This window comes from Vulpes lagopus, chromosome 4, assembly GCF_018345385.1.
Source record: "Vulpes lagopus strain Blue_001 chromosome 4, ASM1834538v1, whole genome shotgun sequence".
In the NCBI taxonomy this organism is placed as follows: domain Eukaryota; kingdom Metazoa; phylum Chordata; class Mammalia; order Carnivora; family Canidae; genus Vulpes; species Vulpes lagopus.
Window position 1 is genome coordinate 95,875,087 of NC_054827.1, and position 17,778 is coordinate 95,892,864.

General features: G+C 41.3%; 1 protein-coding gene, 1 long non-coding RNA gene and 3 other non-coding genes across 12 annotated transcripts in view; all 5 read right to left on the minus strand.

The window, feature by feature from the left end:
• LOC121489987 overlaps positions 1-2,016 on the minus strand; it is an 88,679-nt gene extending 86,663 nt beyond the window's left edge. For all 8 annotated transcript variants that reach the window (XM_041753491.1, XM_041753498.1, XM_041753497.1 and 5 more), the window contains exon 1: positions 1,605-2,016. In XM_041753491.1, the coding sequence (XP_041609425.1) occupies positions 1,605-1,840 (236 nt within the window). In that variant the 5' untranslated portion in view covers positions 1,841-2,016. The remainder of the gene's footprint in view (positions 1-1,604) is intronic.
• Positions 1,263-1,357, minus strand: LOC121490264. Its single transcript, XR_005987585.1, has one exon. It is a non-coding gene; the product is annotated as a small nucleolar RNA SNORD116 (small nucleolar RNA).
• Positions 2,017-4,264: 2,248 nt separating the features above from the next.
• LOC121490258 lies at positions 4,265-4,359 on the minus strand. The gene has a single exon (XR_005987579.1). It is a non-coding gene; the product is annotated as a small nucleolar RNA SNORD116 (small nucleolar RNA).
• Positions 4,360-4,610: 251 nt separating this feature from the next.
• Positions 4,611-17,411, minus strand: LOC121489714. The gene is made up of 4 exons (XR_005987397.1): positions 16,522-17,411; positions 12,663-12,801; positions 11,542-11,579; positions 4,611-4,749 (listed from the first exon to the last, which is right to left on the minus strand). It is a non-coding gene; the product is annotated as an uncharacterized LOC121489714 (long non-coding RNA).
• Positions 12,043-12,109, minus strand: LOC121490302. The gene has a single exon (XR_005987619.1). It is a non-coding gene; the product is annotated as a small nucleolar RNA SNORD109A (small nucleolar RNA).
• Positions 17,412-17,778: the final 367 nt, after the last annotated feature.

The window sequence follows — 17,778 nt, forward strand, 5'->3', positions numbered from 1 at the left end:
GCCTAGCCCACAGAAGTCTTGTGCCCACAGAGCAGGGAGGAGCCAGTCCGGATGCTGATCAAGAGCTGGCCTGGGTGGATGTCTTTACGCAGGAGCCCGGCGGCTCAGGAGGCAAGGTCTGCATGGCCAGAGTCTGCAAGCCCAGCTGGCAAAGGGAGGGACAACCAGGGTGGCAATGGCCGGCAAGGCCAGCACAGGCACAGGGTAGACACCCAGGAGAGCCCTTCTTTGGGGAAGTAGTGGCCTGGGGCGGGTCGGACAGAGCCCTCGGCACCATCGCCAGGCGGCCCCTTAAGACCGTAAATCAAGGCCCACGGGGGAAGGTGGTGGGGCCGCAAACAGCCCACGAACCTCTGACCCGTTGGCTTTCCTAACAGCATCCAGGTGTAGGGAGGCCGCCAGCAGACCTGCCCGCACCCACGTGTCCTCCAGACGCCCTTGGCCCTGCCATTCCCATTCTTCCCAGTGGCCAGCAAAGCTTCTACACTCCTGCCTTGAACGTACACCATGAGCTCCGCTGGACTTCCTGGCGTGTGTGTGCGCGCCTGTGTGCGTGTGTGTTTGCATGCCTGTGCATGGGACTTCGAGTGGTGAGCGTGTGTGTGACTGGATATGTGCTTCTGTATGTTTTATGTGTATTCGTGTGTGCGTGCGAGTACTGTGTCTCCGTCCTTGTCTGGCCTCAGATGAATTAGGGCTCTGTCAAAAGCACCGAACCCATCTGGTGTCTTTCCTGTCCTCCCGCAACCCTGTTCAGCACTCAGCTGAGAACGCGGAACAGAGGCCTGGGACAGAGATTGCTCCTTGCCCGGTTGGGGGTCCACCTGTACACCGGCGGCCCCTGACCCTGAAAGGGGGGCACCACACACACCACCAGAGTACTGGCTCAATCTTTGGCCTGGCCGACGGACTCCGACATAGATGCTCTCAAGGCCCTGCCAAAGCCGCCGAACGCAACTCCTACCACTTGGCTGCTGGCTGTCTGAGACACCCCCAAAGCCCAGCCATGTCATGGAGGACCACCATGTCGAGGACTCCCACCCAAGGAGAGCACACGTTTTCTAGGCCCTCAGCCCTCTGCCAGGCTCTCTGATCCCAAGGCCCTTCGGTGGAGATGGTGGTGTTGGTGTTGGTGGTGGTGGTGGTGGTGGTGGTGGTGGTGGTGGTCGTGGTGGTGGTGGTGGTGGTTGCAAGCAAGCGTGTGGCATGACGAAGGTGAAGCTGTCCCTCACTCCTTCCTTCCCTGGGGGAGACAAGGTGCTGGACCTCAGTTGCGATGAGAACGACGGCAGGGAGTTCTCACTCATTTTGTTCAGCTTTTCCAAGGAATGCAGATGGAGGGAGTCATCATCGATCCAAGCACTTTCTCGGCCTCCTGGTAAATTGAACTACGCAGGCTGCACAGCTCATGGGGTCTCCCCGTGGCCTCAGCACCCTCCTGTACCCTGGAGACCACCCACAGCTATGCCCCTGAGCAAGAGGCATAGGCAATCCTCTTGGAGAGCCAACGTCCATGGCCAGGAGCACAAGCCAGCTGGCAGGTCCGCAGGCCATCTCAGGACCTTCGAGTGCCATCAGTACACGTTGACACAACAAAAGCTTACCTCTGGTGATCCGTGTGCAGGTTCCCCGTCCTGGACCACTCTGCTTCCACAAGGCCCGCCATCATCTCTCCACACCACCGTGGAAAGGAAAGGAAGGTCTTCTTCTCCATGTCAACAGGAAGCCTAGCTAGGCCTCGGCACCTGAGGAGGTGTGGAGAAATCAGGCGAATGTGTGACGTACCCACCCAGGCGCTCAGATGGCCCGAGCGTTCCACACGGTTCCCTGGGGGAAGCATTGCATCTCCCTGTGCTGTCCCTCTGTCCCACAGGGCTAGCTGCTCATCAGTGATATGGAACGGGCCCACGTCATCCCACACAAGGGGATGTGCCTCTGTCTCATGATGTGTGTCTAGGAATTTCCTGGTTAGAATATGACAATGTTTCTGGTCAGACCACACGCCATGAGTGGGGATGTGCAGGCGTCTGTTTATGAGGGGCCCTCTGTGAGTGTGTTTGAGTGTGTGTGCATCAGTGTGACTCTATGGGTTTATTAGCAGGTGTGCACATGTGTGCGTGTGCAGGGAAGGCTGGCAGGCTGGCTGGCTGTGGCTCAGGTGCTCATGTTTGGAGTTCATCTCTGCTAAGCACATGGCCCATCCCGGGATTCGTGGCCTCAGACTCTGGCACACAATGGCACGAGATGACACGATTGATCTCGGGGGAGGCCGCAAAGGCCTGAGACACCGCATGTCCAAAGTCCTTTGGCAACGCACAGCAGAACAACTCTCCTCCAAAAACTCACTTTTGACTATCGAAGCGACATCAATGAGGACTAGGTCATCTCATTAGCTGTTTTAGTTCTGGCCCGAAGCATGAAACCTCAGTGATCATGGGGTGAGGCAATGAGCATTTGTGCAGGTCGGCAGGCCTCAGGTACTGGCTTCATGCCTCAGGAATCCATAAAGCCCTACTGAGGTGAGTGGGCCACCCAAAGGTTGGCCACATGACCCGTCCCGCTCACAGAACAATTTGGCTCTTGGTGTGTGGGCACAACAGCCCTAGGACACTGAGAGCCAATGAACAGTCGAGGGAACCAGGGGAAGGCTACCACCAAGAGAACTGGCATGTCCATGACCATTGTGCATCATGTTCTCGGCCTCCAGGAACTCGTGCCATCAGTCAGGCTGCCGTGTTCAGGTCCATGTCCTGGAGTCCTCATTGCTGCAGGGAAAGTTACCACTGCCCTCGAAAGGGACTCCCGTGTTGGGGGCTGGGAACCTCAGAGAGATGAGCAATACATGGCGTGCTCTCCATAGGCATCCATATTGTGGAACTCAAGGCAGGTCCCATCAATTGGCAGACACAGGTCCAACACAGTGGTTCTGGTGCAGGGTCATGGCCACAGTATCGCAGGTGAGAATCACACACAAAGGTGGACTGGTGCCCTTACCACAAAGTGGAAGACGTGGGCCAAGCTCCATTGCCATGAAACAGGGCTGCACCTGACTGCTATCAGGTCCCTGTGGACTGTCCTGCATGGACTACAGGCTAGCCCAGAGAAGTCTTGTGCCCACAGAGCATGAAGGAGCCACCCCAGACACTGAATCAAGGGCTTCCCTGGGTGGACGCCTTTACACAGGAGCCCCTCAGTCCAGGAAGCAAGGTCCGCATGGTCAGGGACTGCAAGGTCAGCCGGCAAAGCGAGGGCTGGCCAGGGTGGCAAAATGTGGCATACCTCTCACAGGCACAGGTAGACGCCCAGGAGAGCCCTTCTTCGGAAAATCAGTGGCCAGGGGCCCATCTGACAGAGCCCTCATCACCATCGCCAGGCAGCCCCTTAATGCCGTAAGTCACAGCCCATGTGGAAAGGTGGTGGGGCCGCACACAGCCCATCTAGCACTGACCCATTGGTTTTCGCAACACCATCCGAATTTAGGGAGGCTGCCGCTTCCCGCACCTACCCATCCTGTGGAATCCCTGGGCTCTGCCATTCCCATTCATCCCAGTGCCAGCAGAGCATTGACACTCCTGCCCTGAATGTACACCATGAGCTCTTGGACCTCCTTGCAGGTGTCATGTGCGTGTGTGTGTTTAAATGCCCGTGTAATCACATAGTGTATGTGTACATGCCTGTGTAAACACATAGTGTATGTGTGTGTGGGTGTATGTTCGTGTGTGCGTGGGAGTTTGTATGTGTCTGTCCTTGTCTGGCCTGAGATGAATTCAGGTGCTGTCAAATGAACCGTCCCTAACTGATGCCTTTCCTGTCCTCCCCCACCCCCATTCAGCTCTCAGCTGAGAACTTGGGACAGAGGCCTCGGGCAAAGATTGCTGCTTCCCTGGATGGGAGTCCACCTGTAAATCCATGGCGCTTGACCCTGAAAGGGGTCACTGCACACACCACCAGGAGTTCTGGCTAAATCATCAGCCTGGCTGACTTGCTCCAGCAAAGATGCTCTTGAGGACCTCCTAACCCTGCCTAACACAACTCCTACCGCTTGGCTGCTGGCTGTCTGAAACCCGACAAAGCCCAGCCATGCCATGGAGCACCACCTAGTCGAGGACTTCCACCCTAGGAGAGCACATGTCTTCCGGGCCCTCAGTCCTCCACCAGGCTCTCTGATCTCAAGGCCCATGGTTGGAGATGGTGTTGGTGGTTGCAACTGGACCAAGGTGAAGCTGTCCCTCACTCCTACCTTCCCTGGGGAAGACAATGTGCTGGACCTCAGTTTTGATGAGAACGACGGTAGGGAGTTCTCACTCATTTTGTTCAGCTTTTCCAAGGAATGCAGATTGAGGGAGTCATCATCGATCCAATCATTTTCTCGGCCCCCTGGTAAATTGAACTACGCAGGCTGAACAGCCATAGGGTCTCCATGTAGCCTCAGCACCCTCCAGCACACTGGAGACCATCCAGAGCTGTGTCCCTGAGCAAGAGGCTTGGGCAATCCTTTTGGGGAGCAATCGCCCCTCGCCACAAGTCACAAGCCACTTGGTAGGCCTGCAGACCAACCCAGAGTTTCTAGGTCCATTGGCTTGCTTTGAGGGAATGAAAGGCTTACCCGCATAGCAATCCACGTGCAGGCTTCCTGACCTGGGTCACTCTTCTTCCACAGTTCCTTCCTTTCCATCATTCCTCCACACCTCCACGGAAAGGAAGGTTGTCTTCACCATGTCGATAGCAAACCTGGCTAGGCCTCGGCACCTGAGGAAGTGTGGAGACATCAGGTAAATGTGTCACAATGTACCCAGTGGCTCAGATGGCCTGAGCATTCCTAACGGTTCTGTGGGGAAGCTTTGCATCTACCTATGCTGTCCCTCTGTCCCACAGGACTAACTGTTCATTGGTGAGATGGCACGGACCCCCATCATCCCATACAAGGGGATGTGCCTCTGTCTCACGTGTGTCTCGGAATTTCTATGTGAGTGTATGAAATTGCATCTGGTTGGGATTCCTGGGTGGCTGAGAGGTTTAGTACGTGCCTTTGGCCAAGGGAGTGATCCTGGAGTCCCTGGATCGAGTCCCACATCAGGCTCCCTGCATGGAGCCTACTTCTCCTTCTGCCTGTGTGTCTCTGCTTGCTCTCTGTCTCTACCTCTCTCATGAATAAATAAATAAAATCTTAAAAAAAGAAATGGTGTCTGGTAAGGCCACGTACCATGAATGGGGGCTTGCGTGTGTCTGTGTAAGAGGGGCCCTCTGTGGGTGTGTTTGAGTGTGTGTCGTCAGTGTGACTCTGTGTTTATTAGCAGATGTGAGTGTGTGTGCGTGTGCAGGGTAGGCTTTCAGACTGCTTGGCCATGGCAGAGGTGCTTACATGTGGAGGTCATCTCCACAAAGTGCTAGACCCTTACGTGGATCCCTGGCCTCATGTCCTGCCACGCAGCATCACGAGATGACGTTTTTAACATAGCGGGTGGCTGCAAATACCCAGAAAATCCATTATGTCCAAATCCCTCTCCTAACACACAGCACACTGGTTCTCCTAAATACATCTGCCTGTTACTGTGCGATGCTGATGTGCACTGGGATTTTTCCGGGCACACTTATATCACTTGAAATCTGAGTGACCATGGGGCAAAGCAATGTGCCCCTTGCAGTTCAGTTGCCCTACGTTTCTTGCTGCAGGCCTGAAGCCTCCTGTAGGCCCTCTTGTGGCAAGTTGGCCATGGTAAGGCAAATCAGGAGCCCAGTCTCCCTGTCTTGGCTATGGCCCTAGGGAGGCAGGCAAAACAGACCCTGCAGGTGGTGGCCTTTACCACTGATAGCACTTAGAACAGCTGAGTGAACTGAAACACCTATAATTAATTATATGATAATAAAAATAAAGATTGTTACACCACAATAATATAATATCTTAAATATGAAATTTCTCAATATCTTTGCATAATGCAATAGAAAATTGATATGTAATATTACTAATGGAAAATAATTAAAGTGGAAAAATTATCAATCTCTAGTTATTCCTGATGTAACTTTAAAATGCCTGTGTTACAGAAACAACCATCTTTTTTTTTTTTAATGTTACGCTATACTATCTTGATTCATGACATCACCACCCTCTTTCAAATTGCAAGTGCTATGGACTTAGCTAGTTAGGTCCATGAATTAGAGAATGCTCTTTACATATCCTAAGAACATCAGTCTTCTCTCCCCAGGTTACACACAGTCTAGTGAACAATATTCCTAGGAAATATATTATCAAAATTTGACAAGTTTTATCCTATATTTTAAACTCTCTGTTGAAATATAATATAGATACATGAAAATGTATGTTAATATTATAGACGTCATGAATTTGCATCTTAAAAACCACAATTTTTCAATAAACAGATCTGGAAACAAACACTACTAACATTATAAAAACCACCCAGCTATCTTTCCACATGACTATCTTGAAGAGTTATGATTATCTTCTTTCAGCTATTTGTTAATTCCTTCACCAACACACTATAGTGTTTCCAACAGTTTTCTAGTAATCTTTAAAATACCAGTGTGAGTTCTCTGACTTTACAACTTTTTCATTATCTCTTTTGCTATTCTAGTTCCTTTACCTTTTATTAAGATTTAAATTGTTCAAGAGAGAGACAGAGAGAGAGAGAGGAAGAGACACAGGCAGAGGGAGAAGCAGGCTCCATGCAGGGAGCCCAACATGAGACTAAATACCAGGTCCCCAGAATCACACTCTAGGCCAAAGGTGGCACTAAAACGCTGAGCTACCCGGGCTGCCCACGTTCCCTTACCTTGAATATGAATTTTAGAATTACCTTGTTGATATCTACAAAAAGCTTACAATGGTTTGAATTTAGATTGCATTTAATCTACATTAGAGATTGGGATAATTGACCTCACAATATTGAGACTTATGATCCATGAACAGAATATATCTCTACATTTACTTATGTTGTATTTCATAGTTTTAATCAGTGTTTTTGCAGTTTTTGTCAGAGATATTGCACATATTTTATTGTATTTTATTACAGAAGTAGCTCATTTTAAGTGATATTATAAGTGGGATTTATTTCACATTCTAATTGTTCACTGCCATTATATAGTAACAGAATTTATTGTTTTTATATTGACTTTGTATCCTGCAAACATGCTAAACTCATTTTTTAATTCTGGGAGTGATATTCTTGATTCTTTGGTATTTTATAACAGAGACAATTCAGTTATCTACAAGTAAACTTTGTTTCTTACTTTCTGGTTTTTATGCCTTTAATTTACTCTTCTTGCCCTCTTGCATGGGTTATGATTGTACAGAAAAATATAAGCAGAAGTGATGGGAGAGGACACTGTTGTCTTGTTCCCAATCTTAGGGAGAAAGCATTTCTATTTAAAACACACTCGGTGTACATTTTTATTTATTTCTTATTTATTTATTTTAGCATGCCAGTGGAGGGAGGAGAGATGAGGAAGAAGAGAGATCATACATCAAGTTGACTCTCTTCTGAGCATGGAGCCTGATGTTGGGTTCAATCCCATGAACCAGAGATCAGGACCTGAGCTGAAACCAAGAGCAAGACACTTAATCAACTGAGCCACCATGGTGCCCCTGGGTTGTACAGTTTTAATACCGGCCCTTACAGCATAAATATTTATGTGATATACTTCTATACCTTGATTCAGAAATGATGCATGGCAAATATATATTTAAGTATTATATAAATATACAAATGGAAAAATATACATGTGATTATTTGTAGGATCATATTTATTAGATAAAAATATATTCTAGTGTTCCTATCATTTACATTCATCCTCAAATTTTTTTCTTAATATATATATATTATTAATAATAGAAGTTCTGGAATCTACATCAGATTCTAGTAGGGCTTTTTTACTTTCTGATATTACAATTATTAGTATTCAATGCTATTTTACTCATTATTATTTTTAAGCTCATTTGAATGAACTTGCTAGATCCTGGAGAAAAAAATACTCTAATTAAAATACATACATAAATACATAAATATGAAGAGAACACAAAAATAATTACTGATTGAAACAATGTGTGATAGAAACATTGTCAAGAAAAAAATTTAACTCTTCCTAAAATATTAAACACCAGGCCCCAGGCAACATAAAACATTCGATGTGATCATCCTAAGGAAGATAGACTATTTTTCTTATTGAAGGATATTTCAAATTATACAAAATGATTAATAATTTAATATATTAAAATTTCATTATTCGTTCACTTGATTATTCCAACCTAATATCTTTCAAGACCCAAACACTATATGCAAAGTTCGACTGTTTTAAAAAATAATTTTGGGTTTGATTCTTTATGTTTTAAAATGATGGGCTTAGATCCTTCACCTCTTTGGTTAGGTTTATTCCTAGGTATCTTATGCTTTTGGGTGCAATTGTAAATGGGATTGACTCCTTAATTTCTCTTTCTTCAGTCTCATTGTTAGTGTATAGAAATGCCATTGATTTCTGGGCATTGATTTTGTATCCTGCCGCACTACCAAATTGCTGTATGAGTTCTAGCAATCTTGGGGTGGAGGCTTTTGGGTTTTCTATGTAGAGTATCATGTCATCGGCGAAGAGGGAGAGTTTGACTTCTTCTTTGCCGATTTGAATGCCTTTAATGTCTTTTTGTTGTCTGATTGCTGTGGCGAGGACTTCCAGAACTATGTTGAACAGCAGTGGTGAGAGTGGACATCCCTGTCTTGTTCCTGATCTTAGGGGAAAGGCTCCCAGTGCTTCCCCATTGAGAATGATATTTGCTGTGGGCTTGTCGTAAATGGCTTTTAAGATGTCGAGGAAAGTTCCCTCTATCCCAACACTCTGAAGGGTTTTGATCAGGAATGGATGCTGTATTTTGTCAAATGCTTTCTCTGCATCTAATGAGAGTATCATATGGTTCTTGGTTTTTCTCTTGCTGATATGATGAATCACATTGATGGTTTTCCGAGTGTTGAACCACCCTTGCGTCCCGGGGATAATCCTACTTGGTCATGGTGAATAATTTTCTTAATGTGTTGTTGGATCCTATTGGCTAGTCTATACCCTAAAAACTATAGAACACTTCTGAAAGAAATTGAGGAAGACACAAAGAGATGGAAAAATATTCCATGCTCATGGATTGGCAGAATTAATATTGTGAAAATGTCAATGTTACCCAGGGCAATTTACACGTTTAATGCAATCCCTATCAAAATACCATGGACTTTCTTCAGAGAGTTAGAACAAATTATTTTAAGAGTTGTGTGGAATCAGAAAAGACCCCGAATAGCCAGGGGAATTCTAAAAAAGAAAACCATAGCTGGGGGCATCACAATGCCAGATTTCAGGTTGTACTACAAAGCTGTGGTCATCAAGACAGTGTGGTACTGGCACAAAAACAGACACAGATCAATGGAACAGAATAGAGAACCCAGAAGTGGACCCTGAAATGTATGGTCATCTAATATTCGATAAAGGAGGAAAGACTATCCATTGGAAGAAAGACAGTCTCTTCAATAAATGGTGCTGGGAAAATTGGACATCCACATGCAGAAGAATGAAACTGGACCACTCTCTTTCACCATACACAAAGATAAACTCAAAATGGATGAGAGATCTAAATGTGGAGACAAAAATTCCATCAAAATCCTAGAGGAGAACACAGGCAACACCCTTTTTGAACTCGGCCACAGTAACTTCTTGCAAGATACATCCACAAAGGCAAAAGAAACAAAAGCAAAAATGAACTATTGGGACTTCATCAAGATAAGAAGCTTTTGCACAGCAAAGGATACAGTCAACAAAACTAAAAGACAACCTACAGAATGGGAGAAGATATTTGCAAACGACATTATCAGATAAAGGGTAGTTTCCAAAATCTATATAGAACTTATTAAACTCAACACCAAAGAAACAAACAATCCAATCATGAAATGGGCAAAAGACATGAAGAGAAATCTCACAGAGGAAGACATGGACATGGCCAACATGCACATGAGAAAATGCTCTGCATCACTTGCCATCAGGGAAATACAAATCAAAACCACAATGAGATACCACCTCACACCAGTGAGAATGGGGAAAATTCACAAGGCAGGAAACAACAAATGTTGGAGAGGATGCGGAGAAAAGGGAACCCTCTTACACTGTTGGTGGGAATGTGAACTGGTGCAGCCACTCTGGAAAACCGTGTGGAGGTTCCTCAAAGAGTTAAAAATAGACCTGCCCTACGACCCAGCAATTGCACTGTTGGGGATTTACCCCAAAGATTCAGATGCAATGAAACGTCGGGACACCTGCACCCCGATGTTTCTATCAGCAATGGCCACAATAGCCAAACTGTGGAAGGAGCCTCGGTGTCCATTGAAAGACGAATGGATAAAGAAGATGTGGTTTATGTATACAATGGAATATTACTCAGCAATTAGAAACGACAAATACCCACCATTTGCTTCAACGTGGATGGAACTGGAGGGTAATATGCTGAGTGAAATAAGTCAATTGGAGAAGGACAAGCAGTGTATGTTCTCATTCATTTGGGGAATATAAATAATAGTGAAAGGGAAGATAAAGGAAGGGAGAAGAAATGTTGGGAAATATCAGGAAGGGAGACAGAACATAAAGACTCCTAACTCGGGGAAACGAACTAGGGGTGGTGGAACGGGGGAGGAGGGCGGGTGTTGGAGGGGAATGGGTGACGGGCACTGAGGTGGACACTTGACGGGATGAGCACTGGGTGTTTTTCTGTATGTTGGTAAATTGAACACCAATAAAAATTAATTAAAAAAATAAAAAAAAAACAAAAAAAAATAAAAAAAATAAAATGATGGGCTTAGGGGGTATCTCGTGGTTTATTCGGCGAAGTTTCCAACTCTTGGTTTTGGCTCAGGTCATGATCTCAGTGTCATGAGATCAAATCATGTGGGGCTCTGTGCTCAGCCTAGAATCTGCTTGAGATTCTCTCCCCCATGGATCCTCCCCCTTCACATGCTCATAAATAAATAAATAAACAAACAAACAAATAAATAAATCTTTAAAAATGAAATAAAATAAAATGAAGGCCTTAGAAACATCTCGTAAAATTAACATATAATTTTTTATACCAAAGAATGAAAAAAAATAAATCAAATTGACATAAAATCATAATGATGCAAACAGTAACATTAATGATCCATAATGATCTTGTATATCTGACCAAAATCATCTGACTATGATAATCTTAATCACGGAGTTAACATTGTCAGCCATAATAATCTTTAAGGAAACTCCCAAGCATAGTTTAATTTCATAAAAGAATATTTCACTGGAATACAAAATTAAAACAAATCAAATATTTTCCAAAGTTCTATATTTGTCAGTTCACACAGAATTCAAATAAAATAAATTTAAAATTTGGATATGAGCGTGGAGACACTCACCAAAGATAATGACACAAAATGAAGATATTATCCATTAAGTCATTGAAAAGATGAACTCAGAGAGCTCAGCATGTGGTAAAGAGGACATGATGTGAATTTTAAGGATGCTGGCATAGATACTCACTGCTCTTCTCTGAAGTGGAGAATTTCATTCCATCCTGTCTACCTCAGGAAAACATGACAGAAAGAAAAGAGAAGATATTATCTCTGAAAATTCTCTACCATGAAAAATAGTAACACTAAAATTGTCTCCATTGTCAATTTTTAATATAGATAAGCAATGTTTCCTTCTTTCAGCCAACACTAATGAAATTTTCAGTACCTATATTAGTTCTTTGACCTCTTAATTCAAACTTTCCTTTGTTTCATCATTTATTACTCAAGAACATGTTTCACATATACAAATATCTATCGACAACTCTATGTTCAAAGTGAGCAAAATGAACCACGGGCGTGGTCATACAGCATATCTAAAGTTGCACACTGTCTCATGAGATAGGAAGTTAATGCTTTGCTGCAAAATTAATAAAAGGCATGCCCAAGATATAGTGTTTTGTCATTAAGGTCATGAAATACAGCCAGGCTTTGAGAGTCTTATTTGTCCTAGAAGAGGGGCCATTCGTCTGGACCTCAGATTGACATCTGGAATGAGTCCCTCAGCATCCTCAGACAATTGTGATCATCATTGATCCAGACAAACATCCTCCCAAACAAATAAGCATTTCCATAGCCAGGCTTATTTTCTTCAGGTTTATCTGCTGCATTATAAAGAATAGTAAATGCACAATGGATATTTTATTAATATCTGAACAACCGAACTCTAATGTACATAGAACAAAATGGATGTGACCTTGTATTTTTCTAATAAAATTACAAAAATCCTTTTGGGAAAATTTAAAAAATAGTCAACTAAAATTTCAAGGAGAAATGGAAAGGTATTCATAAATGTCCTAGTAAATAAGGTGTGATTACAGTACAAATATGAGTAAAAACAGCTATTTTGGATATGCCAATAATTTAAAAATAAATGAATAAATATTTTGTTACATTTAATTTTCTTTGAAAGATTATTTTCATATACTATAAAATGGTATAGAAAGGAAATACATCAGTGATTCCCAGGATTATTCAAGTTACTTTCAAAAGAGATTTTTTATTCAATAAAGTAAACAAATAATAATGACTATTGCTTTAACAAAGTAGGCACACTCATGGGACAAGAAACCTATTATCAAAATAGTCTACCTTGGGCTTCTGAAATAATGAGCCCAGAGAACCTGAAGTTCTGACATCACTGGCCACAACAGAAACAGATTTTTGAAAGCATCAGAATAAGTGTTCATCTCTCCTCCCTAAAGTATGTTAAGTTGTTCCAGTCTTTGTCCTGCAGCAAAACATCACAAATAATATGTTAGATCAGAATATACATGAAATTCACTTAATAATAAAGCACAATCATTTGTTCTGTAGTCATTGTCATACTGGAATCCCCATACTTCTAGTCCCTACCATACATAGCATCCAAGTCCAAGCCACAGTTGCTTAGCCATCTTTGCCAGTTCATGTCTTCACTTATTTCCCCTCTGAACTATTAACTCTGCAAATAGTCAGTAATACTCTCTATTATGCAATGTAAATTAGTAGCATGATGATAGGAGCACTGGTTGCTATATGCTGGCAAATTGAATTTAAATAAAATATTAAAAAATTAGCGGCACATTAATTTTCTCTTTGAGAAATTCTAAAATTGTATTCTCTGTCTCTGAGACAGAACATGAAGACTCCTAACTCTGGGAAACGAACTAGGGGTGGGGGAAGAGGAGGAGGGCAGGGGGTGGGGGTGAGTGGGGGATGGGCACTGAAGGGGGCACTTGCGGGATGAGCACTGGGTATTTTATTCTGCATGCTGGCAAATTGAACACTAATAAAAAATAAATTTATTATTAAAAAAAATAAAATAAAATTGTATTCTACCAAATAAAGACTATAAAAATGCTCTTTGTTCGGTAAAATGAAGGGCACATGACAAGTGTGTTTTAAGACTTATATTCTCAAAGTAAGAGATAAGAACTTCAAAAATCTATTACAAGCAGGGGTATTGGGGTGGCTCAGCAGTCGAGCATCTGCTTCAGGTCGTGATTCCAGGGTCCTGGGATTGAGTCCTGCATCAGGCTCCCTGCAAGGAGCCTGCTTCTCCATCTGCCTATGTCTCTCCCTCTCTCTGTGTTTCTCATGAATAAATGAATAAAGCTTTAAAAAAATATTTATTACAAACAACATATAAAAATTGATGGAACAATGGTATAACTTTTCTAAAAAACATTAACAATTTCATAAAATAATGGAAATTATAAAACAGAACCAAATTGAAAAGAACATCAGAAGGGCAAGATATAAGAGTACTGAAAACAAGCATGGCCAATCTTTACTCAAAACAGAACGTAATTAATAATCCTAGGAGTTCATAGTTAGGCTAAGCAGAGGTCTTTTAAGCATAAATGCTTGCAAGTAAACTGGGAAATTCAAAGTGTTAGGTACAAGGAGCTGGACTTCAGACATTTCACAATAGGCAAAACTATAAAAACAATGGTTGCAATAGATTATGGAGTAGAATGAGAGGTTGATTACAAAGGAGTAAAACAAAGAAAACTTTTAAGAGTAATAGAACTCCTCCATATCATAATTGTGGTGTTAGATATACTAGTCTAGACACTTGTCAAAATCCATATAACTGCACATGACAGAGTGAATTTTACTGTAGATAAAATAAAAATAAATTAAATAAAAGGTTCAAATATAAAAATGAAAACAGGCTGGAAGAGACACATACTCACTGCACACTCTCCTGTATTAAGCCTGTGTATTTGTTAGCAGGCACACACCATTTAACCAAGGAACAAGATATTCATAGATTAAATACTTAATACATGCAAGACTGGTAGAATTCAAAACCACAAAAATCGTGGGCCAACACTAAAATGAGTTAAGTAGAAGTCCACCCTCATTTGCTCAGAATAGAAATAGTGGAATGTTTATCAACAGTGGTTTATTTTGTTTCTCATTTTCTTCAGATATTTTACAATGTACAAATATATAATCCAAGCACACTCACTCAGTAAGACACTTTTCATCCATGAAGTCAGACAAACATTCATAACCCTAAAACATACTGAACCATTTCATTTACACATAGAAAATGGAGATGACAATAACTGAGGGAGCCTACGTCAGCTATGAAGCCCACAAAAGAAAGTTTTTAATTATAGTTCTACATGAATATTATAAGAAAACCAGTATAATTTCTGTGGTAAAATTCTACTGATCTGAACAATCTCTAGTATCCTTGAGTATTATGCAGCTCATCTATTCTAGATACCCTTTCTACATCTTAATATAACAAGACAAGGAGATATATCCAAGGTTTATATCCAAACCAACAATGATTCTATAAAATTTAAAACTGAGAATACAAAAACAAAAATGTCCAATGATAAAAAAAATATATATATATACCTCACACTCAACAGATATAAAGAAATAGACTTCAATGTTATATATACTTATTCCATTTACTTAATTATGTCTACAGGAAGAGTTTCCACCACCATTTAATAGAATATTCACTATGCATAGACTTTTCTTTTAATTGCAAGAAATGGGGTCTTAAAAATCCATGTCAACCAGTTATTCAAAATAGTAACATATATTTACCATATTCTCACCCATAAAAAAATTAAAAAACACATGTATACACAAAACCCTCTACATAAATATTCATAGCAAAGTTTCTCATAATAGACAAAAAGTGAAAACTCAAATATCTATTAAGTGATAAATGGATTAGCAAAACGTGATATATCCATACAGTGGAAAATCACTCATCCATAAAAAGGAAATGGGGTTCCAATAAATGCTACCACAGGCTGGACTGTGAAAACATTTTGATAAGTGATTAAGAGTTAAAAGATTTGTCTGAACCTTCTTTTGAACCATTTACAATAAAACAAGCTATGATTTTCCTTTAACCCCTAAATTAATTTCTTCAAAACAAGGATTTTCTAGTACATAGCCACAGTATCATTATCAAATCCAAGCAATTATCACCTGCCATATAAAATACTGTAATCTATTTGACTTTCTTAGAATTTTGCCAGTTTTCCCTCTGCTATCTTATATAGAGAACTTGAATATCGTATTGTTTTCATATCTATTTAGTCTAACATAATCTAGAACATTTCCACAGTGATATTAATGTTTAGAAACTAAATGACAGTTTGTGGTGATTTTGTTTTGTTTACTTTGTACAACGTCACTCAATTAGGGTCTGATACTTTCTCATGGGTTGATTCAGGTTTATTCACTTTTGTCTGAGGTACTAAAGAAATAAGGCTAGGTTCTCCTCAGTGCTTCCTATCAGTGATGCCAGAAGTTCCCATCACTGGTAGTATTATCTTTCATCTCTTACTTAATTCAGGTGGTGTCTGCCTAGTTCTCCACCATCATTTTCTCATTGCAACTGATAAGTATATCATGGAGGAGATAATCACAATCTATAAAAGTATCCTGTTTCTTTTTTTTAAGATTTTACTTATTTATTTACAAATGACAGAGAGAGAGAGGGAGAGAGAGAGGCAAAGACATAGGCAGAGGGAGGAGAAGCCGGCTCCATGCAGGGAGCCCAATGCAACATTTGATCCTGAGAGTCTGGGATCACACCATCAGCTGAAGGCAGATGCTCAACCACTGAGCCACCCAGGCATCCCATGTATCCTGCTTCTTCCTCAAATTTTCTCCAAAAAGTTTTAGCATCTTTTAATGTTTTCAGGTTGAAACAATTTATTACAATCATTCCCAAATGTTTGTACTTTTATAATTTCTACCTCATTTATTACAGCATTCTATCATGTGGAACTTTAATTTCTACCCTATTATCCATTAATTCACATATTAGTTTAATAACATTACAAACATCTTATCATTAGTAATCAGCTTTTATCATTCCTAAAGAAATTTACCATAGCAAGATATGCCTGAATTTTATCAGTCAAACCTAGAATTGGCTCACTGCTTACAAGCAGTCCTCCTTTGACAGATGCAGCCTTACCCATCTATGAAAGCTTTCTCCTTCTATACTTCTTCAGTATTATTCATGATGTTCCAAAGCCCCAACTTGGAGTATCTTATACAGTCCATTTACCCTCAAAATACAGAATATAAAAAGGCAAAGTTAGAACAGCTTAGCACATTCCTTACATTATAAGCCAGTCAAATTTCTAAACATAATCTTGCCCCTATTGTGGCATATTCAGGCAGAATATGTTATAATTCTCTATCATTTTGGCCAACATTTTAGCTAGTAGTTCTGAGTCTATTAATTATACTTGCAAGACACAAAGTGTTATCTATAGAAAAGGGTTAGCATGAATACAGATAATTGGGGGAAAGTAAACTGATTATGAAACATGTTAATAGAATGCAGACAGTTTAGAATCCAGACTACATGGTCATAAAACAGAGAAAGAAAAAAATATTCCAATGGGAGATCATGACATTTAAATTTCTGTCAGTTCAGAATAGCTTCTTCTAAGACCCTCAGTGGCCTTTTCCCTATTATCCACAGTATTTATGCCTGGGTATTGCCTATCATTGTATCTCTTCCAAAGCTGTTTCTTCCATTGAATGACACTCTTTCTCTTGGCCAGTAGTTTGGAAATGTGATATGCGTTCTTATGAAATGGTGTCTAAGTAAGACAATATCTCTTAAGCACTGGTACCCCACATTTCCAGAGACTATAAAGCTTCTTTGTAGTTTTCTACAATGGAATTTTTCACAAACCATACCTTGACATTGTTTTCTCATGTTCCTGCCATATCTAAACACTTATTTTAGCCTAAGTTGCACTTGAAAATTCTTATGACTCTGACCTTATTAAAAACACAGGGTAAATTAATATGATCTCATAAATTTGCATTCTTCCCCAAAACATGATTTTGCTTGATGGACTTAGCAGAATGCAAACATTTTAATTCTTTTTAGTAGGTTCCATGTCCAACAGAGGGCTTGAACTCACAAACCTGAGATCAAGAGTCTCATGCTCCACTGTCTGAGCCAGCCAGAGGCCCCAAAGTATAACTATTTTTAATTATTATCTTCCAATGGCTGTTCCACCATAGGGCTGTGTTTTTAAGTTGCAAATAAATTTTACGTTCAAACTTAGCCTAAGACTCAGATTCTCATTTCTAATTTTTTAAAAAGGAATAAATATCCTACTTTGTATGATTATTATTAGCAATGATATAATTCTTGAAATAGAGTTTATCTTGGCATTTCATGCTTATACCAACAATTAAATTACTGCTA